This window comes from Pristiophorus japonicus, chromosome 16 (assembly GCF_044704955.1).
Source record: "Pristiophorus japonicus isolate sPriJap1 chromosome 16, sPriJap1.hap1, whole genome shotgun sequence".
NCBI lineage: Eukaryota > Metazoa > Chordata > Chondrichthyes > Pristiophoridae > Pristiophorus > Pristiophorus japonicus.
Window position 1 is genome coordinate 40,590,114 of NC_091992.1, and position 27,210 is coordinate 40,617,323.

Sequence of the window (27,210 nt, forward strand, 5' to 3'; positions counted from 1 at the left end):
ATCAATGTCACGTGAAACAGCCGCGTGATCGTGGTACATGTTCTGCCGGTGTCGCCGGGTTTCCATGTGATCATTAAGATCCAGGTGGACTAGGGAGAGCCTGATTTTGAGGATTCTCTTCATTAACAATTCTGTCGGGGTCGCATCCGGTAACTGAGCAGAATGCAAGACAAGCGGGTCTGCAGGGAGCTGTCCGTCACACGTTTCATGCTCTGCTTGATTGTTTGGACTGCCCGCTCCGCTTGACCTTTAGACGCGGGCTTAAACGGAGCAGACCTGACATGCTTGATGTCATTGCTGGTCATAAACTCGTTGAATTCCGAGCTGGTGAAACACGGTCCATTGTCGCTGACATGGACGTCGGGCAAGCCAGGGTGGCGAACAAGACCCGGAGGCTTTCAATGGTGGCTGTAGATGTGGATGGCATGATTATGCATTCAATCCATTTGGAGTAAGCGTCCACAACTACTAAAAACATCTTTCCTAGAAAGAGGCCGGCAAAATCTACGTGGATCCTGGACCACGGTTTGGAGGGCCATGACCACAGACTCAGTGGAGCCTCCCTTGGTGCATTGCTCAGTTGCGAGCAAGTGTTGTAACTGATGCACGCATGACTCCAAGTCCGAGTCAATGTCGGGCCACCAAACATGTGACCTGACAATGCTTGGGTAGGTATTGCGTAGGTCGCGTATAAACGTTTCCCTGCCTTTTTTTGGCAAAACCACGCGATTACCCCATAAGAGACAATCCGACTGGATGGACATTTCATCTTTGCATCGGTGAAACGGCTTAATTTCATCTTGCATTTCCCTGGGAACGGCCGACCAGTTCCCATTTAGGACGCAACTCTTTACTAATGATAGCACAGGATCTGGCGAATTGTGACAGGTGACCCCTCACTCTCAAAAGCATCCATGACCAGTAGCAAGTCTGCGGGCTGCGCCATTTCAACCCCAGTGGTGGGTAATGGTAGCCGGCTGAGAGCATCAGCACAGTTTTCAGTGCCTGGTCTGTGGCGGATAACATAGTCATAAGCGGATAATGTTAGTGCCCATCGTTGGATGCAGGACAAAGCATTGGTATTTATAACTTTGTTCTCTGAAAACAATGAAATGAGCGGCTTGTGGTCAATTTCAAGCTCAAACCGAAATCCAATAGGCATTGGTGCATTTTCTTAACCCATATACACATGCTAATGCCTCATTCTCGACCATACTATAGACTCTCTCAGCCTTAGACAGACTTCTAGACACGAATGCAGCCGGTTGGAGTTTGGCCGATACATTGGCTTGCTGTAACACACAGCCGACCCTGTATGATGAGGCGTCACAAGCTAGCACTAAACTTTTACATGGGTCATAGTGTACGTAGCTTATTTGAATATAGCAGGTTCCTGGCCTTCTCAAAGGCTGTGTCTTGAGATTTGCCCCAAACCCAGTAACCACCCTTACATAGCAACAAGTGCAAAGGCTCTAACAACATGTTCAACCCGGGTAGAAAGTTACCGAAATAGTTGAGGAGTCCCAGGAACGAACGCAGCTCCGTCACATTCTGTGGTCTGGGTGCATTCTTGATGGCCTCTGTCTTTGAGTCCGCGGGTTTGTTGCCATCTGCTGCAATCTTTCTCCCCAAAGATTCGACTTATGATGCCAGGAAAACATACTTGGAGCATTTCCGCCTGAGCCCACTCTGTCTAGGCAACTTAGAACCTCTTCCAGGTTGTGTAGATGTTCGATGGTGTCATGACCAGTGATCAGGATGTCGTCTTGAAACACAACGGTGCGCGGAACAGATTTCAGCAAACTCCATGTTTCTCTGGAAAATGGCTGCAGCCGAGCAAATCCCGAAAGGGCACCTGTGGTACATAAACAGCCCTTTGTGTGTGTTGATGCACGTCAGTCTTTTCGAAGATTCAGCTAGCTCCTGTGTCATGTAGGGGAGGTTAGGTCCAACTTGGTGAACGACATCCCCCTCAGTAACGTTGCGAACAGGTTATCCGCCTTGGGCAGCAGGTACTGATTAATCTCGTCTAAGACTCGATTAATCATTACCTTGTAGTCTCCTCAGATTCTGACTGTGCCATCGCTTTTTAACCTGAACAATTGGACTGGCCCACTCGTTGAACTCAACTGGCGATATGATTCCTTCGCGTTGGAGTCTGTCCAGTTCGATCTCGACTTTCTCCCTCATCATGTACAGAACCGCCCGAGCCTTGTGATGGATGGGCTGTGCATCGGGGCCTAGATGGATCTGTACCTTGGCGCCTGTGAAGTTGCCGATGCCTGGTTCGAATATCGAGGGAAACTTGCTCAGCACTTGAGCACACGAGGTGTCATCCACTGAAGATAATGCTTTGATGTCGTACCAATTCCATTTAATCTTTTCTAGCCATCTTCTGCCGAACAGCGTTGGGCCATTACCTGGAACAATCCACAATGATAGGTCTTGCACAGCTTCATCATACGATACCTTCACTGCTGCACTTCCAATGACTGGTATGAGCTCTTTGGTGTAGTTACATAGCTTTGCATTAATCGGGCTCAGTTTGGGCCTTTGTGCTTTATTTCCCCACAGTTTCTCGAAAGCCTTCTGGCTCATTATTGACTGACTCGCACCCGTGTCCAACTCCATGGATACTGGAACTCCATTTAATTTGACTTTCAGCATTATAGGAGGGCTCTTGGTGGTGAAGGTATGTACCCCATATACTTCTTCCTCGGGTTGAGTTGCCTGTGCTGCGTGATCCACGCCGGATTGATCATCCTCTGCCACATGGTATGTTGCAGCACGTTTGCACATTCGTTGGAGGTCTCTATCGTTGCGCAGCCTTTGCACACGTAGTGCTTGAATCAACATTGATGGGCCCGATGATTACCCCCGCAGCACCAACACGGTACTAATGGATTCACATTCACCCCCGATGGCGGACTGAGTGATCACAGGTCTTGCAGCCGTAGACATATAGGCCCTGTCATATGCAGTTCGGCCTGCCAGCGACGTCATTTTATGCACAGTATTTGCTGGTGAGCATTGATGTTGAGAAGATAATCAGTTTGGTGTTATCGTCCGTGGCCATGCATGCCTGGGCGATCGCAATGGCCCTGCTCAGGTCTAGGGTTTCTGTAGCCAGCAGCTTTTGAAGAATGATCTTGTGGCTGATGCCCAGCACAAAAAAGTTCCGCAGCATATGCACCAATGCAGCTCCAAAATCGCACAGTCCCGTAAGGCGTCTCAGGTCAGCGACATAATCCACCACGTCCTGGCCCCCGGAGCGATGGTGCGTATAAAAACGATATCTGGCCATGAGGATACTCTCCTTCGGCTTGAGGTGGTCCCGAACCAGCGTGCACAACTCTATGTTCCTTCTCCATTGGTTTTGTCAGTGCGAGCAGATTCTTGATGATGTCGTATATTGTAGGCCCACAGACGGTGAGGAGAACCGCCCTGTGCTTGGCCACGTTAGTGTCTCCTTCCAGCTCGTTGGCCATGAAGTACTGGTCGAGACGCTCGATGAAGGCTTCCCAATCATCACCCTCTATGAATCTCTCTAATATTCCAATGGCAGCCATGGTTCAGTGAAGGTTCGTATTCTGTTACTCGTCGCCAATTGTTGTGTATAGAAGAACTCCACGAGGCTGAGTACTATTTTGAGAGTCAGGCACGTTGGGCCTAAATAAAGCAGAGCCGAGGTTGTACCTTGCTTAGTTAAACAGTACTCAGTTTGAACCTTTATTGCATACTTAACATTTGGCGACAAGAATACCTTTGTTTGCAAAATAAACACGATTGGATTTTTAGAGCGATTTGTGCAGGGAGAAGATTGGGCAGATTTTGTGAGCCGTTTGAACCAGTACTTCGTGGCTAACAAAATGAAAGGAGTCGACGATGCAGATCGGCGCCAGGCCGTGTTCCTCACCGCGTGTGCGATTCAAAGATCTACGGTCTAATAAAGAATCTACTCATGCCTAGTGATCCAACAGAGAAAAAGTACAAGGAGTTGTGTACATTGATACGGAAACACCTCAAGCCAGACGATGGCATCATCATCTCGAGATACAGGTTTTATACACACGTTCAATCGGAGGGCCAGAGCGCGGCGGAATTTGTTGCCAACCTGAGACGTCTAGCGGGACTGTGCAAGTTCGGCAGACATGCTGTGGGACTTCTTTGTTATCGGTATCAACCACAAGGTGATCCTGCGCAAACTTCTGGCGGTGGAGGAGTTGGATTTAAAAAGGGTCATCCAGATCGCTCAATCATGTATGACGACGGACAGGTGTCTAAAGCAAATAGCGGTGAAGAACCAAACCTCTGCAAGTACTGTAAATGCGATTGATTCGGCAGAGCGGCACATGGCAGGGCCTATCTGGCTGCGTTCGCGAAATCTGTGGCTGCACAAAGTCTGCCAGCGGGAATGTATCCGAATGTATCCAATGTTGGCATTGTGGGGGAAATCATCAGCACTAGCAGTGCTGATTTAAGCAATATAATTGCAAAGGCTGTCTGAGAGTGGGGCATGTCCAGCACAAGTGTCCGCAGATGAGCAAGCGAGCTGCGACACACCACGTGGAGGATGAGAGTCAGACTAGCGCGGATCCGGATACGCAATCCGAGATGCCAGAGGAGGAAGTGTATAGAGCGTACTCCTTCATAACTAAGAGTAAACCAATTTTGATTAATGTGAAGTTTAACGGGATACCGGTATCGATGAAACAGGACATGGGAGCGAGTCAATCGATCATGAACGAGAGGGTATTTAATAAGCTGTGGGATACTAAGACTGTGAGGCCCAGGCTGAGCCCTGTTAATGCCAAGCTGCACACGTACACCAAAGAACTAATAAAGGTGATTGGCAGTGCACAAATTAATGAGTCATATACCGGTGCAGTTCATGAGTTACTGCTGTGGATTGTTCCAGGCAATGGCCCAATGCTGCTCGACAGAAGCTGGTTGGAGAAAACCAGATGCAACTGGAATGACATAAAGGCATTGTCATCGGAGGAAGATATGCCCAAGTATTGAGCAAGTTCCCCTCGCTTTTCGAACCGGGTATCGGCAACTTGACGGGAACCAAAGTGCAGATCCACATGTACTCAGATGCAAGACCCATCCATCATAAAGCTCGGGCAGTGCCGTATATGATGAGGGAGAAGATCGAAATTGATCTGGACAGACTCCAGCATGAAGGGATCATATCACCGGTCGAATTTAATGAATGGGCCAGCCCCATTGTTCCTGTGCTGAAAAGTGATGGCACAGTCAGAATCTGCGTAGACTACAAGGCTACAATCAACAGGGTTTCGAAACAAGATCAGTACCCATTACCGAAGGCTGATGACTTGTTTGCAACGCTAGCTGGAGGGAAGTCGTTCACAAAACTGGACTTGATGTTGGCCCATATGACACAGGAGTTGGTCGAGACATCAAAGAGACTTGCGTGCATTAACACGCACAAAGGACTGTTTATTTATCACAGGTGCCCTTTCGGAATTCGCTCGACTGCAGCAATATTCCAGAGGAATATGGAAAGTCTACGGAAGTCCGTTCCCGAACCGTCGTGTTCCAAGATGACATCCTGATCACCGGTCATGACTCCAAGGAACATCTGAACAACCTGGAAGAGGTTCTACTGCGTTTGGATAGAGTGGGACTCAGACTGAAACGTTCGAAGTGCATCTTCATGGCACCAGAGGTCGAAATCCTTGGGAGGAAATTCGCCGCTGACGGCATCAGACCTACTGTCATGAAAACCAAGGCCATCAGGAATGCACCCAAGCTGCAGAATGTGACAGAGCTGCGTTCATTCCTGGGTCTACTCCTGATCAGCCATGATCATATTGAATGGTGGTGCAGGCTCGAAGGGCCGAATGACCTACTACTGCACATATTTTCGATGTTTCTATGTTACTCAACTACTTTGGTAACTTCCTACCTAAATTGAGCACCTGACTAGAACCACTGCACATGCTATTGAGAAAAGGCGACAAGTGGGTGTGGGGCGCATCGCAAGACAGAGCTTTCGAGAAAGCTACCAATCTGCTTTGCTCGAACAAGCTACTGATACATTATGACCCATGTAAACATTTAGTTTTGGCCTGTGACGCATCGTCATATGGAAGTGGTTGCGTACTGCAACAAGCCAATGAGTCGGGGAAACTTCAACCTGTCGCGTATGCATCCAAAAGTTTGTCTAAAGCAGAAAGAGCCTATAGCATGGTAGTAAAAGAAGCTTTAGCGTGTATGTACGGTGTTAAAAAGATGCATCAATACCTGTTCGGTCTGTGGTTCGAATTAGAGACTGATCACAAGCCACTCATTTCATTTTCTGAGAGCAATGGTAGCAATACCAACGCTTCATCCCGCATCCAAAGGTGGGCGCTGACATTATCTGCCTATGATTATGTCAATCGCCATAGACCTGGCACAGAGAATTGTGCCAATGCTTTGAGCCGGTTGCCATTGCTCACACTTGTCCAACGAAAGGCAGGTAGGCATAGACAGTGCGTTAGTATGGTACATATTATCTGGTACATTAACTACTGCTGCCGCCGCCCGATGCTATCAGCTCCTCGGCGGGGCTCTTCCGAACCGCCGGCCATCCTGGATTCCTCGCACCCAGCCGGCTCACCCCCCCCACTAGGCCCCTCTCTGCAGGGCTGCTTGCCTGTGGGGGCTGAGGCTGCAGGATCTCTGTGTGAGATCTGGGCCTGGGGCTTGCCTGTGGATGGATTGAGGCTGCAGCTCCAACTTGGTCGGCGCTGCTCTCTGGGGACCCGGGGCATGGCAGCACCCCGGGGGGGCAGCAGCCTGTGAAGTGATGAAGTCTTCCCAGCTCCCACGGACCGTCCCCATCCACCTCTGGCCGAGGAGTGTCGGCCCATTGCCTACAACGGCCCACAAAGGTAAACCGTGCGTCTCGTCCCCGTGGGATACCTGCACCATCGCTCTGCCAAGAACAGGTATTAGTTCCCTGGTGTAGGTACGCAGCTTCGCCGTGACCGGGACCAGCTTGGGTCGTGCAGCTGGGTTAATCCACAGTTTATCAAAAGTTCTCCGACTCATTAATGACGGACCCGAGCCCGTGTCCACTTCCATACTCACAGGGACTCTGTTGATTTTTACTTCCCTTATCACTGGGGGCGAATCGTCAGTGCATGTATACAGTCCAAGCACCTCATCTTCTTCTACCTGCTCCTCGCTGAACAGTAGATCATCCCCCATCTCCTCAGCCACATGGTGAGTCTGATTTCTTTTACACATACGCTGAAGGTGGCCTTTAACGTGGCAGGTATTGCACGTATACTCCGCAAACCTGCACCGGTGAGCCCCATGGCTTCCTCCACAACGCCAGCATGTTGCTGCTTGATTGGCCCCCCTCAGCGGACTCTGAGTTCCAGGATCCCAAGGTCCATGTTCTCTGCCCCGGGCAGAGCCACATTCTGCAGTTTTGTTCGTGGTGGGCGCTATCCTGTGGACAGTGCCTGCCGGGTTCGAGACTGTGTGGATTATTTGCTTGGTGCTGCAAGTCGAGGTCATATATGCCCGGCTGATGGTGATGGCCTTTGTCAGAGTGACTGTGGGTTCCGTGGCCAGCAGCTTGTGAAGGAGGCCCTCGTGGCCAATCCCCATAACGAAAACGTCCCGCAAAGCCTCGTCAAGGTGTGCGCCAAAATCACACGGCGCCGCGAGTCTCCTGAGGTCCGCAGCATATTTGGTGACATCCTGGCCCTCAGGTCTGCAGTGATGGTAAAATTTGTATCTGGCCGTGAGGATGCTCTCCTTCGGTTTCAACTGGTCACGAATGAGTTCAGTCAGCTCCTCGTATGACTTGTCCCTGGCGCTCCCAGGTGTCAGCAAATCTCTGACGAGACAGTAAACCTCATCTCCACAACTGAAGCCTTACGCTTCTCTCTCATTGCGTATGTGTCCTCCGTCAGGTCGTTTGCTATGAAGTAGTACTCGAGCCTTTCCGTAAAGGCCTCCCAATCATTACCCACGGTAAAGTCCTTTAGCGAGCCCAGAGTAGCCATGGTTGCGTGGAGTTCGTCCGCTTCCTCGTCGCCAATGTGTATGTAGCACACAAATCACTGACTCCACACGGTCTGGTGTAAATCTAACTTCTGTGACCTTCGTCCTTTATTGTTCAGCTCCAGAGTGCCTCTCAGGTGTGGTGGTCAGCCTTATATAGCCCTTGTTGCAGGTACTACCAGGTTTCCCACCACAGCACCCTCTGTTGTGCGGCATAGTGCTTACATTACATTTATGGTACTGGGACGATACACACATCATTACATAACACTATCTCTGGTACACCCGGATTTAACTAATCATGTTGAATACATAAGAACACAAGAACATAAGAATTAGGAATAGGAGTAGGCCATCTAGCCCCTCGAGCCTGCTCCACCATTCAAAAAGATCATGGCTGATCTGGCCGTGGACTCAGCTCCACTTACCCACCCGCTCCCCATAACCCTTAATTCCCTTATTGGTTAAAAATCTATCTATCTGTGATTTGAATACATTCAATGAGCTAGCCTCAACTGCTTCCTTGGGCAGAGAATTCCAGAGATTCACAACCCTCTGGGAGAAGAAATTCCTTCTCAACTCAGCTTTAAATTGGCTCCCCCGTATTTTGAGGCTGTGCCCCCTAGTTCTAGTCTCCCCGCCCAGTGGAAACAACCTCTCTGCCTCTATCTTGTCTATCCCTTTCATTATTTTAAATGTTTCTATAAGATCACCCCTCATCCTTCTGAACTCGAGTAAAGACCCAGTCTACTCAATCTATCATCATAATGTAACCCCCTCATCTCCGGAATCAGCCTAGTGAATCGTCTCTGTACCCCCTCCAAAGCTAGTATATCCTTCCTTAAGTAAGGTGACCAAAACTGCACGCAGTACTCCAGGTGCGGCCTCACCAATACCCTGTACAGTTGCAGCAGGACCTCCCTGCTTTTGTACTCCATCCCTCTCGCAATGAAGGCCAACATTCCATTCGCCTTCCTGATTACCTGCTGCACCTGCAAACTAACTTTTTGGGATTCATGCACAAGGACCCCCCAGGTCCCTCTGCTCCGCAGCATGTTGTAATTTCTCCCCATTCAAATAATATTCCCTTTTACTGTTTTTTTTCCCAAGATGGATGACCTCACATTTTCCGACATTGTATTCCATCTGCCAAACCTTAGCCCATTCGCTTAACCTATCTAAATCTCTTTGCAGCCTCTCTGTGTCCTCTACACAACCCGCTTTCCCACTAATCTTTGTGTCATCTGCAAATTTTGTTACACTACCCTCTGTCCCCTCTTCCAGGTCATCTATGTAGATTGTAAACAGCTGTGGTCTCAGCACCTATCCCTGTGGCACACCACTAACCACCGATTTCCAACCCAAAAAGGACCCATTTATCCCAACTCTCTGCTTTCTGTTAGCCAGCCAATTCTCGATCCATGCTAATACATTTCCCCTGACTCCGCGTACCTTTATCTTCTGCAGTAACCTTTTGTGTGGCACCTTATCGAATGCCTTTTGGAAATCTAAATACACCACATCCATCGGTACACCTCTATCCACCATGCTCGTTATATCCTCAAAGAATTCCAGTAAATAAAGAAGACAAAGTCAACAAGGGTATCATGATCGCGTAACTGTGTCACGCGAGATTTCTGTTAATGATCCTGTATAGGTGTTGAACAATGGTCAGAGTCCCAAATGGATCGCTGGTACAGTCATGGCCAAGGAGGGTAACAGAGTATTAGTTATTAAGCTCAAGAATAGGCAAACTTGCAGGAAACACATGGATCAGACAAAGCTGAGGCACACAGACGAGCCAGAACAGTTGGACGAAGAAACCATCGACGACCAACCAACCTACCAGCAGTCTTCAGAGGACTCAAGGGTCATCAGTGAACCCTGAATTTCTATCAAGGACCTGTTCAATAAACATGGACTTGCTATTCCTGACATGGCCACTACCACCCCTAACAAGTCAGTCATCCAGCCATCAACCACAACAGACCCCGCACACTCACCCAAGGCTGGAATCAAACTGAGACGGTCAACTGGGAGCGCAAAGCACCGGACGGTCTCAACCTGTGAAAGACTGTGATAAGATCTCAGAGCGGGGTATTGTCATGTATGGACATTCTGTTTGTAGCCACCAGATGGCATCATTGTTGGAGGCTACTGAGCAGCACGCACATAGTGCTGCTCAGGTATAAAAAGCCAGCCATTTTGAGAGTCAGGCACTTTGGGCCTAAATAAAGCAGAGCCAAGGTTGTATATTGCTTAGTTAAACAGTACTCAGTTTGAACCTTTTATTGCATACTTAACAAAAATTTCTACAAGTACATAAAAAGAAAAGAAACAATTGTAGGTCCTTTACAGACAGAAATGGGAGAATTTGTAATGAGGAACAAGGAAATGGTAGAACAATTAAATAAATACTTCGATTCTGTCTTCACGGAAAAGGTAAATAACGTCCCAGAAATGCTAGGGAACCAAGGGTCCAGTGAGCAAGAAGAATTAAAGGAAATGATAATTTGTAAGAAAATAGTGCTGGAGAAACTAATGGGACTGAAGGTCGATAAATCCCCAGGGCCTGATGATCTGCATCCCAGAGTACTAAAAGAGGTAGCCATGGAAATAGTAGATGCATTGGTTGTCGTCATCCAAAATTCTATAGATTATGGAACAGTTCCTGCAGATTGGAGGGTGGCAAATGTAACCCCACTATTTAAAAAAGGAGGGAGAGAGAAAATGGGGAACTACAGACCGGTTAGCCTAACATCAGTAGTAGGGAAAATGCTGAAGTCTATTTTAAAGGATGTGATAACAGCACACTTAGATAATATCAACGGGATTAAACAAAGTCAATATGGATTTATGAAAGGAAAATCATGTTTGACAAATCTACTGGAGTTTTTTGAGGATGTAACTGATAGAATAGATAAAGGAGAACCAGTGAATGTAGTGCATTTGGATTTTCAGAAGGTCTTTGATAAAGTTCCACATAAGAAGTTAGTGTGCAAAATTAAAGCACATAGGATTGGGGGTAATGTATTGGCATGGATTGAAAATTAGTTAACTGACAGGAAACAGAGAGTAGGAATAAACGGGTCTTTTTCGGGGTGGCGGGCAGTGACTAGTGGGGTACCACAGGGATCAGTGCTTGGGCCCCAGCTAGTCACATTATATATAAATGATTTGGATGAGGAAACCAAATATAATATTTCCAAGTTTGCTGATGACACAAAACTAGGTGGGATTGTAAGTTGTGAGGAGGATGCAAAGATGCTGCAAGGCGATTTAGATAGGTTGAGTGAGTGGGCAAACACATGGCAGATGCAATATAACGCGGATAAATGTGAAATTATCCACTTTGTTGGAAAAACACAAGGACAAAGTATTATTTAAATGGCTTGGGAAGTGTCGATGTACAGAGGGACCTGGGTGTCCTTGTACACCAGTCATTGAAAGCAAACATGCAGGTGCAGCAAGCAGTTAGGAAGGCAGATGGTATGTTGGCCTTCATTGCAAGAGGATTTGAGTACAGGAGCAAGGATGTCTTACTATAGTTGTACAGGGCCTTGGTGAGACCGCACCTGGAGTATTGTGTGCAGTTTTGGTCTCCTTACCTCAGAAAGGATATACTTGACATAGAGGGAGTGCAGCGAAGGTTAACCAGACTGATTCCTGGGATGGCTGGACTTTCGTATGAGGAGAAATTGGGTCGACTAGGCCTGTATTCACTAGTGTTTAGAAGAATGATAGGGGATCTCATTGAAACGCATAAAATTCTGACTGGGTTGGATAGACTGGATGCGGGGAGGATGTTTCCCCTGGCTGGGAAGTCTAGAACAAGGGGTCACAGTCTCAGGATACGGGGTAGGAAATTTAGGACCGAGATGAGGAGAAATGTTTTCAGAGGGTGGTGAACCTGTGGAATTCTCTACCACAGAAGGCTGTGGAGGCCAAGTCACTGAATATATTTAAGAGGGAGATAGATAGATTTCTAGAAACAAAAAGCATCAAGGGGTATGGGGGAAAAGCGGGAATATGGTGTTGAGATAGAGGATCAGCCATGATCATATTGAATGATGGTGCATACTCGAAGGGCTGAATGGCCAATACTGCTCCTATTTTCTAACGGCTAGAGAAGCACAGAGTATGAGTGATTGCTCGCAAGTGTGAGTTATTTCAAAACTCAGTGGAGTACTTAGGGCACAGAGTAGATAAAGATGGTTTATGTCCAACCAAGGGAAAGCTGGATGCAATCAGAAATGCAACCACTCCCAAAAATGTCATTAAACTTTGATCATTTTTGGGTCTTTTGAACTATTATGGGAAGTTCCTACCAAATTTGGCTACAGTGTTACATTTACTGAATGAACTATTGAAAAAAAACAGGTCCATTGGAAGTGGTGAGAAGAATGCGACACAGCATTCAAGGAGTGCAAAAGCCAATTGGTAGAGAGCACCATGTTCGTTCACTATGACGTATCGAAGGAGATCAAGCTAGCATGTGACGCCTCTCCATATGGAGTTAGGGCAGTGATCTCTCATGTACTACACAGTGGGGAGGAGAGACCAATTGCTTTTGCTTCACGCACTCTCAGTGCCAGTGAGCGTAATTATGCGCAAATCGAAAGGGAAGCTTTGGCATTAATTTTTGATGTAAAGAAGTTCCACAAATACTTGTATGGTCATAAGTTTACCATCGTTGCGGACCATAAGTCCCTGATAGAAATGCTCCATCCAAAGTTCCCAGTTCCAACATTAGCTGCAGCCCAAATGCAGAGATGGGCTTTGATTTTATCAGCAAATACATACGATATTGAATACAGATGATCAGCTGATCACAGTAATGCTGATTGTTATGTCCAGATTGCCTTCCCCATCACAAGTTACACACGATAGGGAAGAAGTGTTCTATTTTTCATACATTGATGAACTGCCAGTCACAGCTGAAGAGATTGGTAGAGCAACGATGTCTCCGCAGGATCCTGCAAATCCCCTGGTAGGACAGGCGCACCAATGTTAGTGTCCTCGGTCAGGCCAACATCCCCAGCATCAAAGCACTGACCACACTCAACCAGCTCCATTGGGTGGTCCACATTGTTCGCATGCCTGACACAAGACTCCCAAAGCAAACGCTCTACTCAGAACTCCTGTACAGCAAACGTGCCCCAAGTGGACAGAGGAAATGTTTCAAGGACACCCTCAAAGCCTCCTGAAATGCAACAGCCCCACCAACACCTGGGAGTCCCTGGCCAAAGACCGCCCTAAGTGGAGGATGAGCATCCGGGAGGGCACTGAGCACCTCGAGTCTCGTCACTAAGAGCATGCAGAAAGCAAGCTCAGGCAGTGGAAGGAGCGTGCGGCAAACCAGACTCCCCACCCACCCTTTCCTTCAACGACTATCTGTCCCACCTGTAACAGAGACTGCAATTCCCGTATTGGACTGTTCAGCCACCTTAGAACTCACTTTTAGAGTGGAAGCAAGTCTTCCTCGATTTTGAGGGACTGCCTATGATGATGATGACTAATCTCACCATCCAATGTCATGTCCACCTGTTCTGTCTCCCTGGTAAGTACTGAAGCAAAATAATTGTTTAATATTTCTGCCATCTCTATATTGTTACCTGTGGTATTATCCTGTCTATCATTAATGGCCCTATTTCCATCCCAACCTTCGTTTTTTTTATTGATGTGCCTGTAAAATATTTTACTATTTTGTTTTATGTTCCTTGATGATTTAATTTCATAATTCCTCTTTACCTTCCTAATTGTTTTTTTGTTACTTCTCTCCTAATCTTTTCATATTCTCTCTTATCATGCACTCCCCTGCTGTCTATGTACTTAATGTATGCCACTTTCCTTACCCTCAATTGTTCCTTTATGGCTTTATTCATCCATGGAGTCTCATTAGTGTTTAGTTTGTTCTTTCCTTTTAGCAGAATATATTGTTCCTGCACTCTGTTAAACACCGATTTAAATGTTTCCCATTGCTGCTCTACATCATTTTTGCCAATATTTTTGTACATTTTATTTTCCCAAGTTCTATTCTCAGCTCTTCAAAATCGCTTTTCTCTGATATATTATCCTGTTTTCAGCATATTTATGTCCTACTCAATTATCATCTGAAAGCATATTATATTATAGTCACTATTGCCTAGATGTTCCCCTACTTTTACTTCTCTTTTCTGTCACGGACATGATGGGCCAAATGGCCTCCTTCAGTGTCATAATTTTTCTATGATTCTATGATCTGCTCTGGTTCATTTCCCATTACTAGATCCAATAGTGAATCCTCCCTTGTTGGGCTTTTTACATATTGATTTAAAAAGGAGTCCTGTACACATTGTAGGAACGCCATTCCCTTATCCCATTTACCTACTCTTCTGTCCAATTAATATCAGGGTAGTTGAAATCCCCTATGATTATTATTCTACGTCTTTTTACTCATTTCCCTAATTTGTCTGCATATTTCTTCCTCCACCTCCTTTCCACTATGAAGTGGTCTGTAGACTACATCTATTAGTGTGATTGATCCTTTATTATCTTTTATCTCTATCCATATGGATTCTATTTTTGTCTTGCTGATAGCTGCATCACTTTTTTCTACTGCCATTATGTGTGTGGAGAGAAAACAGGAAAGGGGTACTGATGTGAATGATCAGCCATGATCTTATTGAATGGTGGTGCAGGCTCGAAGGGCCAAATGGCCTACTCCTGCAGCTATTTTCTATGTTTCTGTATCCCTAATAAGTACAGCTACTCCACCTCTTCTTTTTCCCCCTCTCTCTCTTCTAAATATGTTATACCCAGCAACAAAATTCGCAGTCCTGAATTTTCTTTAGACTTGTCTCAAGTAATCCTTACTATGTCTGGTCCCTCGCAACACATGATTGCCTCTAGCTCCCCTGTTTTATTACAGACACTGTGTACATTGCTGAACACAGTTTAACTCATTTTTAATTTCCTCTCACTTTATGTTTAACCATCTTTTTGCACTCCCGTTCTATAACTCCATTTATTCCCTTGCCATCAATGTCCTCCCTTACTTTATTCTTTCCTATGCTCTCTTTTCTTGTTTTGTTTATATTTAGGCTGGTTACCTTTCTTGTAGATCCCTCCATCTTACTAATTTAAAGTCTTGACTATTTACCCTCTCCACTTGGACAAGGGTCCCATCCCAGTTCAGGTGGAGTCCCTCCCATCAGTACAGCTCCTTACTGTCCCAGAACTGGTGCTAGTGTCTCATGAAAAGGAACCCCTCTTTCCCACACCAACCCTTTAGCCATGTGTTAATTCTCCTGATCTGTGTGTTTCTATGTCAATTTGCACATGGCTCGCACAATAATCCAGAGATTATTACCTTTGAGGTCCTGCTTTATAATTTAGAGCCTTACTCCTGATACTCTTTCAGTAGGGCCTCCTCCCTGTTCCTACCTATGTCATTTGTTCCAGCATGGACCACGACAACTGGATTTACCACCTCCCTTTCCACGTACCTCTCCAGCCACCATGAGATATCCCTTACCCTGGCAACACACCCTTTGGGATTCTCGTTCTTGGCTGCAGAGGATGATATCTATCTCCCTAATTATAGAGTCCCCTATCACTACCACATTTCTATTCTGTTCTTCCTACCACCCCCCCCCCCCCCCCCCGCCTCACCCAACTGAGCCATGGTGCCTTGGTCTGCATTGTGGTTGTCCTCCCTGCAGTCTTTCTCCTTGTCCTCACAGGTAGCGAGTATATCGTATCTGTTGGACAAGACCAGTGTCTGCAGGACCTCCTTCTCAAACTCTCCAAAATCCCTGCTACCCGGCTCCCCATCAGTCATACCTTCCCTTTCCTGAACCTATAACTTTCATCTGGGGTGCGGCTGTATTGCGAATAAATCTGTCCAGGACTTCCTCACCAACACACACTCTAGCTCAATGTCTCTGAGCCGGAGAGATTCAAGATGGAGATATCTCCTGCAGACGTGTTTATTTGGGACAGTCTCCCCCAAACTCCCACATGCTGCAGTCCAAACACACAGCCTGCTCTGCCATATCTTAGTCTAGCTTTATTTAATTTATTTAATTTATTAAAGTCTTTACACAATGATTACTTATAGTTATATTAATTAGCTTAACTAGTTAAGCTATAAGTTTAATACAGTACTTTATAGTTTCTTGCACCTCAGTTAAACCACGGTCCTAGGTTAGTGAGAAAAGTGAGAAAAAAAACTTTAATACTCACCAACCAATCATAAACCTGCCATCCTTGTTTTTTTGGAAATAGTTGAAGGATCCGCCACCGTTGATACCTTCTCCAATTAGGTCCTTCTCCCTCTTCTCTGAATTCCCACTCTTTTATTTCCAAATAAATCACTGTTTGAGTCCACTCCGGTTAAGACACATTGTGCAGAGCATTCTGCTCTTCTATATTCAACGGCATTGAAAATATATCGGCGTTTCTTCATAGTTGCTGGGTCAAAATCCTCCCTAACGGCACTGGGATTTACCTTCACCATACAGACTGCAGCGGTTCTAGAAGATAGTTCAATACATGCCAGTTTTGCCAGCGACTCCCACATCCCATAAATGGAAAAAAAAGCTCAGGTGCCTGTTCTATGGGTGTTTCTCTGTATGTTTGACCTCCTTCATTAACAGTACGACGGTAATACTTGTCAACACCAAACATCTTCACCACAGGTGATGTACGTGTGAACGAACAGCTGTGGCTGTTATCATTCCACACAACATTTCTACGGGAACACAATCGCTTAGCGAGAGAGCTAAAGAGACTGAACCCGCACTGGAGTGGAGATACGATCTACCTGGAAGCGAGAAAAATCATGGGAGCTTTTCAACAGGTAGAGAGAAAATGTCATTGGTAAACTAGTGGTTATGCCACTGTCCGACTAAGGTTCAAATCCCAAATTGTAAAATTGAATTTAATAAATCTGGTCATTTGTGGCTAATACCATATTTTTTTTTTAATCCAACCCTCGGGAAAGGGTCCAGTCACCGTTACCAGGTCTGGCCGATATGTGATGCCAGTCCCAAATTGTGTGGTTGACTGGAAAACTAGCGATAGGCAATAAATACTGCCTTGCAAGTATTATACCCCAGAACAAATCAACCAAAATATAAGGACAGCGACTGAGATTGGTTTCACTGGGGATTGCGTTTGTGATTTTTTTGGGGAACAAACCTATTACATTTTCCGTCCCTTTATATTATTGTATAAAGTGTTCGTCTGACTCCATATTGAGGACTATGGTCACCTGATCATAGGAAGGAGCTACAGAGGAAACAATAAAGAGGATTCTGGCTGTGTCCTGAGGAAAGGCTAACAAAGTTAAATTTGTTTTCTTTGGTGAAAAAGACATTTCAAGGCGACTGAGATGAAAATTATGAAGGGAATTGGTAAACCAGGCAAGTTGGTCATTATGCTGAAAAGTTCAATCCCAGGAGACACGTGTTAAAAATGAAGAAATTAAGTGAAAGCAGGGGAGTGAGGTGAAACATTTTTAGAAAATGATTGATGGATATGTGGAATAAGCAACTACAGAAGGACATTGAAGTGAACACTTGGCTACCCCTATTCTGGGGTCAGACAGTCTGGGGTCAAACAGTGGGGTTCCCCTGTTCTGACGTCAGACAGTGGGGTGTCTCTGTTCTGGGGTCAGACAGTGGGGTGCCCCTGTTTTGGGGTCAGACAGTGGGGTGCCCCTGTTTTGGGGTCAGACAGTGGGGTGCCCCTGTTTTGGGGTCAGACAGTGAGGTGTTCCTGTTCTGGGGTCAGACAGTGGAGTGCCCCTGTTCTGGGGTCAGACAGTGGAGTGCCCCTGTTCTGGGGTCAGATAGTGGGTTGCCCCTGTTCTGGGGTCAGACAGTGAGGTGCCCCTGTTCTGGGGTCAGACAGTGGGTTTCCCACTGTATTGGGGTCAGACAGTGAGGTGTTCTTGTTCTGGGGTCAGACAGTGGAGTGCCCCTGTTCTGGGGTCAGACAGTGAGGTGCCCCTGTTCTGGGGTCAGACAGTGTGGTGCCCCTGTTCTGGGGTCAGACAGTGGGGTGCCCCTGTTCTGGGGTCAGACAGAGGGCTGCCTCTGTTTTGGTGTCAGACAGTGGGGTACCCCTGTTCTGGGGTCAGACAGTGTGGTGCCCCTGTTCTGGGGTCAGACAGTGTGGTGCCCCTGTTCTGGGGTCAGACAGTGGGGTGCCCCTGTTCTGGTGTAAGACAGAGGGCTGCCTCTGTTTTGGTGTCAGACAGTGGGGTGCCCCTGTTCTGGGGTCAGACAGTGGGGTGCCCCTGTTCTGGTGTAAGACAGAGGGCTGCCTCTGTTTTGGTGTCAGACAGTGGGGTGCCCCTGTTCTGGGGTCAGACAGTGGGGTGCCCCTGTTCTGGGGTCAGACAGTGGGGTGCCCCTGTTCTGAGGTCAGACAGTGGGGTGCCCCTGTTCTAGGGTCAGACAGCCTGGGGTCAGAGTGGAGTACCTCTGTTCTGGAGTCAGACAGTGGGGTGACCCTGTTGTGGGGTCAGACAGTGGGGTGCCCCTGTTGTGGGGTCAGACAGTGGGGTGCCCCTGTTGTGGGGTCAGACAATGGGGTGCCCCTGTTCTGGGGTCAGACAGTGGGGTGCCCCTGTTCTGGGGTCAGACAGTGGGGTGCCCCTGTTCTGGGGTCAGACAGTGGGGTGCCCCTGTTCTGGGGTCAGACAGTGGGGTGCCCCTGTTCTAGGGTCAGACAGCCTGGGCTCAGAGAGTGGGGTGCCCCTGTTCTGGGGTCAGACAGTGGGGTGCCCCTGTTCTGGGGTCAGACAGTGGGGTGCCCCTGTTCTGGGGTCGGACAGTGGGGTGCCCCTGTTCTGGGGTCGGACAGTGGGGTGCCCCTGTTCTGGGGTCAGACAGTGGGGTGCCACTGTTCTGGGGTCAGACAGTGGGGTGCCCCTGTTCTGGGGTCAGACAGTGGGGTGCCCCTGTTCTGGGGTCAGACAGTGGGGTGCCCCTGTTCTTGGGTCAGACAGCCTGGGGTCAGAGAGTGGAGTGCCTCTGTTCTGGGGTCAGACAGTGGCGTGCCCCTGGTCTAGGGTCAGGTGGCCTGTTGTATTCAAGCGATTTCTGCTTGCTGAGGTAAAAGGTTGGTCAACATGAAACCCACTTATCGGGGTACGAATGGAGAGAAGTTATTAATTGTGATATCTAGTACCTGTGTTTTCTTTCTGAAGTCCTTTACTAGCTCAGGTCCCAGGGTGAAAGGGAGATTTTCTGTCACACTCACTCCCAGACCCAGCAGTGGCAGAAACCTTGAGCCCTCTGTCTGGGCCACACCTGTAACCAATGCACAAGGTGAAGAGATCTTTTTCTAATCGGAAAAGAAAGAAAGACTTGGATTTATATCGTGTCTTTCACAACCACCGGACGTCTCAAAGTGCTTTACAGCCAATGAACTATTTTTACAGTGTAGTCACTGTTGTAATGTATGGAATGCTGCAGCCAAATTGTGCACAAGCAAGCCCCCACAAACAGCAATGTGACAATGACCAGATAATTTGCTTTTGTTATGTTGATTGAGGGATAAATATTGACCAGGACACTGGGGATAAAACTGGTCTTCGAAATAGTGCCATGGCATCTTTTACGTCCACCTGAGAGAGCAGACGGGGCCTCGGATTAATGGCTCATCCAAAAGACGGCACCTCCAACAGTGCAGCACTCCAACTGCACTGGAGCATCAGCTTAGATTTTTGTGCGCAGGTCCCTGGAGTGGGACTTGGTCCCACAACCTTCTGACTCAGATGCGAAAGTGCTACCCACTGAGCCATTAGCTGATCCCTTTTGAGTTTATTGTTTTTCGATCAAACAACACTGAACAATGACTTTTCTCACTGCTGCAGATAATAAATTACAGAGACTATGTTCCCCTGATAATTGGGAAAGATGCAACACAGAAATTTCTACCAGATTACGCAGACTACGATGAGTTTGTAGATCCCAGTATTGCCAATGTTTTCGCAACGGCAGCTTTCCGTTTCGGACATCTCACTATTCAGCCAACAGTGTTCCGCTTTGGTGAAAACTACCAGGAGCACCCTGAGTTCAAAAACCTGCTCCTGCACCTGACTTTCTTCACTCCCGGGAGACTGGTGAAGGAAGGTAGGTCGCACCCTTTAATACTACTGCAGCATACTCAACCTGAGACATTGGACTGATACTGTGAGCACTGTTGGATTTCATTAATGGGCACATAGCGGGTGTTTTCAGTAACTAGATTCTAGCTGTGAGTGAATAAGGTGTACGGTATAGAGCTGAATACTGAAGTGCCTATTTTTCCTGACCCTCCCTGCCCCAGCAGTAGGCAGGAGCAGCACACTCAAAGTACACTGTTCCCATCCATAGCTTGTGATGGGGGAGGTGGAGGGTGGGCACTGTTAATTTTTGTCAAGGGCCATCAACATTGCCCAGAGGCATCCCAGTTCAGGGCTGCTCCAGAAATGCCTAGTGCTGGTAAATAAGAGGAAAGTGTATGACAGTTGCACGCCTCAGCCTCGGGACCTTCTAACTGCTGTTTTCCCAGAAGGTCCGAATGTCATAAAATCATCATGAGGAGGGAAAGGGGAGCTGAAAGAAGGCAAACAATTCTTTAGTGTTTTTTAGACTGCTCCCACTCCCCTGCAGACCTTCCCATCTGAACGGGTCCCAGTGCCAGTCCCAACACTTATATTTCAGGTGCCTTTCCAATTAGCCGACCAATGGGCTGACAATAACTAAAGTGAGATGCGAGGTCAGGAACATCACCCCCTACGTTGTTTACACAAGTTCACTCAGGACCTGCTCTGCCTCCCTCCTGTCAGGGAGGTCCTGGAAATATTCTCCTGAGGTAAACATCAGGAAGATCAAGCTCTTGGTGCCCAAAAGTTGCACATAATTAAGATCATACAGACACCAAGTTACACACCAACCTGACTGGGGACAGACAGCACTGATCCTCCATCACAGCTGGATTACTATCCTGGAATTCCTAACGCCATTATGGGACCACCATCACTGCAGTGGGTCAAGAAGGCCCAGCAGATCCACCATTTCAAGGCAACTAGAGCAATAAATACTGCTTTGCCTCAATCAGCCACATGTCATGGATCAATTTAATGAACAGTTTTCACTCGCCCGTACACATGACATTAGAGAACTTGGATTTGTGCTTAATAAATTGGGGGATGCTGGTTATCCCCTCTAAAAATGGGGCAAGATGCTGGTAGAAAGTGATTCCACCTGATATGCAGACCTGGATTTACTCCAAAAGAAAAACACCCATTTTTCAGGCAATTTGTCAAGTAAAATAGGTCAAAGAGGCTCTTCACCTAAACTCTGCCCCTAAAAATGGCTGCCACTGTTTCCCTCTCATGAGCTTGTTGTGAGCTTAATCTGTCCACCTGGTATCCATTGAGCATGCCCCACACATTTAAAGGAAACAGCACAGGGCGCAGCCAAGTGTCACACAATATTTCCGTTAATTACCACCCTGATAAACACCACCACCGTAACAAGGGTGGTGCTGTGACTGTACAAAGCCCACAGGTCGGAAGCGATTGGGAAGGTGAACGATGTGCTGTTTTGACTGGGAGTCATTTCCATTACTTTAAGCTACAGTTTCTGAGCATTTAAAGCACTTTGTGAAACTTGCTCTGAATTTGAAGGGAAATAATAGATTCCCTCTGAGGATTCCATTGTTCTTGTGTTTTATGGAAGAGGATGAAGAGGACACAAAGATGGAAAAGATGGAGGCCGGGAGAGCGCAGCATATTGCACACAGGCAACACCTGACCTGAAAGTACTTGCACTGCAGGGTCTGCATAAAACAAAGCTAATGCTGACTGTTGGAACATGACTGACAGCCTCCTTCCACCAGTGGCTCGGCCCTAATTGTGATAAAAACAGAAATTACTGGAAATACAGCAATGGTCAGACAGATCTGCAAGATCCTACAAATCCCCTGGGAGGACAGATCCACCAACATTAGCGTCCTCAACTTGGCCAACATCCCCAGCATCAAAGCACTGACCACACTTGATCAGCTCCGCTGGGCAGGCCACATAGTTCGCATACCAGACACGAGACTCCCAAAGTTAGCGCTCTACTCAGAACTTCTTCACGGCAAACGAACCAAAGGTGGGCAGCAGAAACGTTACAAGGATACCCTCAAAGCCTCCCTGATAAAGTATAACATCCCCACTAACACCTGGGAGACCCTGGCCAAAGACTGCGCTAAGTGGAGGAAGCGCATCCAGGAGGGTGCTGAGCACCTTGAGTCTTGTCGCCGAGAGCATGCAGAAATCAAGCGCAAGCAGCGGAAAGAGCATGCGACAAACCAGTCCCACCCACCCCTTCCCTCAACGACTATCTGCCCCACCTGTGACAGAGATTGCAGTTCTCGTATTGGACCGTACAGCCATCTAAGAACTCATGTTAAGAGTGGAAGCAAGTCTTCCTCGATTCCGAGGGACTGCCTATGATGATGATGATAATGTAAGAGAGAAACAGGTTTAAAATTTCAGGTCGATGATCTTTTGTCAGAACTGACTTTTACACATCCAGATGTTTCCAGGTGACCGCTAGTGACATTAGTTACATTAGTCAGTCAGCAATTAATTACTGCATTAGATGTCATGTATCTTACATTCTTATATCTAACTGTATCCTAACATGCTATAAATGACTGTAATAAGATATGACCTGTAACCACCAGCATACCTTACCACCAGGGGTGCGCTTGCAAGAGACAGGTATATAAGGACAGGTCTCAGGCAAGTGCAGCATTCCAGAGCTGTGAAATAAAGGTGCAGGTCCAGAGTGACCTTGACTTCACTACATGCCTCGTATGAATCTGTACTGAGGGGACAGGACTTTACAGTGGCGACGGGTTACGGGATTACAGGATCCACAGAATGGCGAACAACGGATCAGATGAAAAGTACAATGCTGGAGACAATTGGGAGGACTTTATAGAAAGGCTCCAGCAAAGCTTTGTAACCAAAGACTGGTTAGGAGACAACAAAGCAGACAAGAGAAGAGCCCATCTCTTGACCAGCTGTGGCTCGAAAACATATGCTTTAATGAAGGATCTGCTGGCACCCGAGAAACCAGCAAGCAAGTCATTTGAAGAATTGAGCACACTGGTAAGAAACCACCTGAAGCCAGCGAGCAGCCGACACATGGCCAGACACAGATTCTACAACTACAGATGCTGTATGGGCCAGAGTATACCCGACTTCTTGGCGGAACTTCGGAGGTTGGCTAGTTTATGTGAGTTCTCCGATGAACTGAGGAGAGAAATGCTGAGAGTCTTTTTCATTGAAGGAATAGGCCACGCAGGCATATTCCAAAAACTCAGAGACCAAGAACCTGACCTTAGAGGCAGCAGCACTGGTTGCACAGACATTCTTGGTAGGGGAAGAAGAAACGAGGTTGATTTACAATGCAGGTACGACAACTAACGAAATACCGGAACAAGAAGTTCACAGCTTTAATCAAGCTGCTACCCCCACAAACAGACAAAACCGGGAGAACAGGCTCTCGACAGCAGGCAGTGGTGCCAGAAGCCATCAAGGGCCACAGGAACGGCCGTTCACACCTCATCAACCCACAATGCGAGCAATCAACGACAAACTGAGAGAAGCTCAAGAGAGATCAGCCAGACGCAGCTCATTCTTTGCAAGCAGTCTGTGCTGGAGGTGTGGGGGTGGGCACTCATCAAGGGGATGTCGATTTCAGCAGGCTGTTTGCAGGAACTGTGAATATACAGGGCATTTGGCCCGCATGTGCAAAAAAATGGCAGCTCGGCTGGTATACAAATCGGATAGGTTGGAAAGCGGACCAGAAGACGGTGGGGACAGTACCCGGGACACTGATGTACAGTGGGTCAACACGATCAACGGCCGCTGCTCCTACAACAGGACGCCTCCTATAATGATGAGGGTCCTACTCAACAGGATACCTGTCAACATGGAGCTGGATACGGGAGCGAGTCAATCTCTCATGGGCGCTCAACAATTTGAACAACTGTGGCCGCATAAAAGAGACAGACCAAAACTCACAAGGGTCGACACCACACTAAGGACCTATACCAAAGAAATCGTATCAGTCCTCGGCAGCGGCATGCTCTCTGTCACACACAAAGGGACAGTGAACCGACTTTTCCTATGGATTGTCCCCGGAGACCCCCCAGCACTGCTGGGGAGAAGCTGGCTCGCAAAACTAAACTGGAAATGTCCATGCCATGTCTTTAGAGGAACGGACCTCCTGCTCAACAGTTATAAAACGATTTGAACATCTCTTTCAGCCAGGTGTGGGCACTTTCAAAGGAGCCAAAGTCAAAATCTACATCACACAGGATGCTAGACCGGTCCATCACAAGGCCAGAGCTGTACCCTATGTGATGAGCGAAAAGATTGAACACGAACTAGACAGGCTTCTGCGGGAAGGCATTATATCACCTGTGGAATTTAGCGACTGGGCAAGTCCCATCGTCCCAGTCATGAAGCCTGATGGATCCGTACGAATCTGTGGGGACTACAAATCTACCATAAACAGAGTCTCCCTACAGGACCAGTACCCGCTGCCCAGAGCGGAGGACTTATTTGCCACATTGACTGGAGGTAAACTTTTCACAAAATTAGACCTCACATCTGCATATATGACGCAAGAATTGACCGACGAGTCCAAGCTACTCACCACCATCAACACACATCGAGGCCTTTTCATGTACAATCGATGCTCATTCGGCATCAGGTCGGCAGCTGCCATATTCCAGCGCAACATGGAAAGTCTACTCAAGTCTATCCCGGGGACGGTTGTATTTCAAGACGACATACTTATCACAGGCAGGGACACCGACCCCCATCTCCGTAATTTGGAGGAAGTACTAAAGCGGTTGGATCGGGTAGGCCTACGAATCAAGAAATCTAAGTGCCTGTTTCTCGCACCCGAGGTTGAATTTTTGGGCAGAAGGAGTGCCGCTGATGGAATCCGCCCAACAGAGTCCAAAACAGAAGCAATTCGCCTAGCACCCAGGCCACGGAATGTCTCAGAACTGCGCGCCTTTCTCGGGCTACTCAATTACTTTGGGAACTTTATGCAGAACTTAAGCACGCTGCTGGAGCCTCTCCACGTGCTACTCAGGAAGGGGTGCGATTGGTTTTGGGGGGACGCCCAGGAACGCACCTTCAATAAGGCACGCAACCTTCTGTGTTCCAACAGTGTTTTGACTTTCTTTGATCCAGGTAAAAAGCTAGTTCTCACATGCGATGCGTCAGCATATGGGGTCAGGTGCGTTTTGCAACATGTCAATAGTGCGGGCAAATTACAACCCATAGCTTATGCCTCCAGGTCACTTTCGCGGGCGGAGCACGGGTACGGAATGATAGAGAAGGAGGCGCTCGTGTGCGTGTACGGTGTCAAAAAGATGCACGAATACCTTTTTGGGGCCAAGTTCGCATTAGAAACCGACCACAAGTCCCTCATGTCCCTCCTATCTGAGAGCAAGGCAATAAACGGCAACGCCTTGGCGCAAATTCAACGGTGGGCACTCATGCTGGCATCCTATGACTATATCATGAGGGACAGGCCAGGCACAGCCAACTGTGCCGACGCGCTCAGCAGGCTACTCCTGGCGACCACGGAAGGGTCTGACGAACTGGACTGTGAGATAGTCATGGCAATCAATGCCTTTGAGTCCACAGGTTCGCCCATGACGGCTGGCCAAATCAGAGCATGGACGGCCAGTGACCCCACGTTATCCTTCGTAAAAAGATGTGTCCTAACCGGTGACAGGGCAGAGGCTCACGATGCCTGCCCCGAGGAATTAAAACCCTTTCACAGGCGCATGCATGAGCTATCACTACAAGCAGACTGCCTGATGTGGGGCAGCCGAGTAGTCATGCCTCTGCGAGGCAGAGAGACATTTGTCCGGGAGCTCCACCGCGAGCACCCGGGGATCGTTCTCATGAAGGCCATAGCCAGATCTGGCTGGCCACGTCTGGTGGCCTGGTATTGACGCGGACTTGGAGCTCTGCGTCCGAAGATGCACCATTTGTGCCCAACTCAGCAATGCCCCCAGGGAGGCTCCACTGAGCCCCTGGCCCTGGCCTACCAAACCGTGGTCGCGGGTGCACGTAGACTATGTGGGCCTATTCATGGGCAAAATGTTCCTCGTAGTTCTCGATGCATTTTCAAAGTGGATCAAATGCACCATTTTAAACTCGAGCACAACCTCCACCACTGTGGAGAGCCTCGCAACCATGTTTGCAACGCACGGAATCCTTGATATATTGGTCAGTGACAATGGTCTGTGTTTCACCAGCGCAGAATTCCAAGACTTTAGAATTGACCACGGCATAAATCACGTCAAGACCGCACCATTCAATCTGGCCTCCAACGGCCAGGCGGAGAGAGCAGTGCAAATCATTAAACAAGGCATGCTTAAAATCCAAGGTCCCACGCTGCAGGGTCGCCTGTCGCGACTGCTGCTGGCATACAGATCTCGTCCGCACTCATTGACTGGGATCCCCCCCCGCGCAACTGTTGATGAAAAGGACTTTAAAGACAAGGCTCTCATTAATCCTCCCAGACATGCACGAAATTGTTGAGGCAAAGCGTCGTAAGCTGACTGAGTACCATGACAGAAATTCGAGGGGGAGATGGAATGAGATCGGGAACAAAGTGTTTGTACTAAACTATGGCAGGGGTCCCAAATGGCTTGCAGGGACAGTAACGGGCAAGGAAGGAAACAGGCTACTGGTAGTACAAATGGACAATGGCAAAACCTGCCGGAGGCATGTAGACCAGGTCAAAAGCAGATTTACCAACAACACTGCGGAACCAGAGGAAGACTACAATGTGGAACTCGCACCACACCTGGTGGACAGACAGAGGGAACAACCTGAGGAAAGGGCAATCCCAACAGACAGCGCAGGCGAATCAACAACAATCACACCAATCGAAACAGACAGCCCAGGCGAGATACCAGCAACCACACCCAAAGAAAAACAGACACCAAGGCAAACAACTGAACCACAACTCAGACACTCCACATGAGAGCGTAGACCACCTGAGAGACTGAACCTATAAAGACAATAAGACCTTGGGGGAAGGTGATGTCATGTATCTTACATTCTTATATATAACTGTATCCTAACATGCTATAGATGACTTT

The 27,210-nt window shown here is 47.7% G+C and overlaps 1 protein-coding gene across 1 annotated transcript in view; it reads left to right on the forward strand.

Annotated features, from left to right (window-relative positions):
* LOC139226155 (eosinophil peroxidase-like) overlaps positions 1–27,210 on the forward strand; it is an 85,156-nt gene that overhangs the window by 40,633 nt on the left and 17,313 nt on the right. The window contains exons 10-11 of the mRNA XM_070856795.1: positions 16,710–16,870; positions 19,898–20,156. Coding sequence (XP_070712896.1) covers positions 16,710–16,870; positions 19,898–20,156 — 420 coding nt within the window. The remainder of the gene's footprint in view (positions 1–16,709; positions 16,871–19,897; positions 20,157–27,210) is intronic.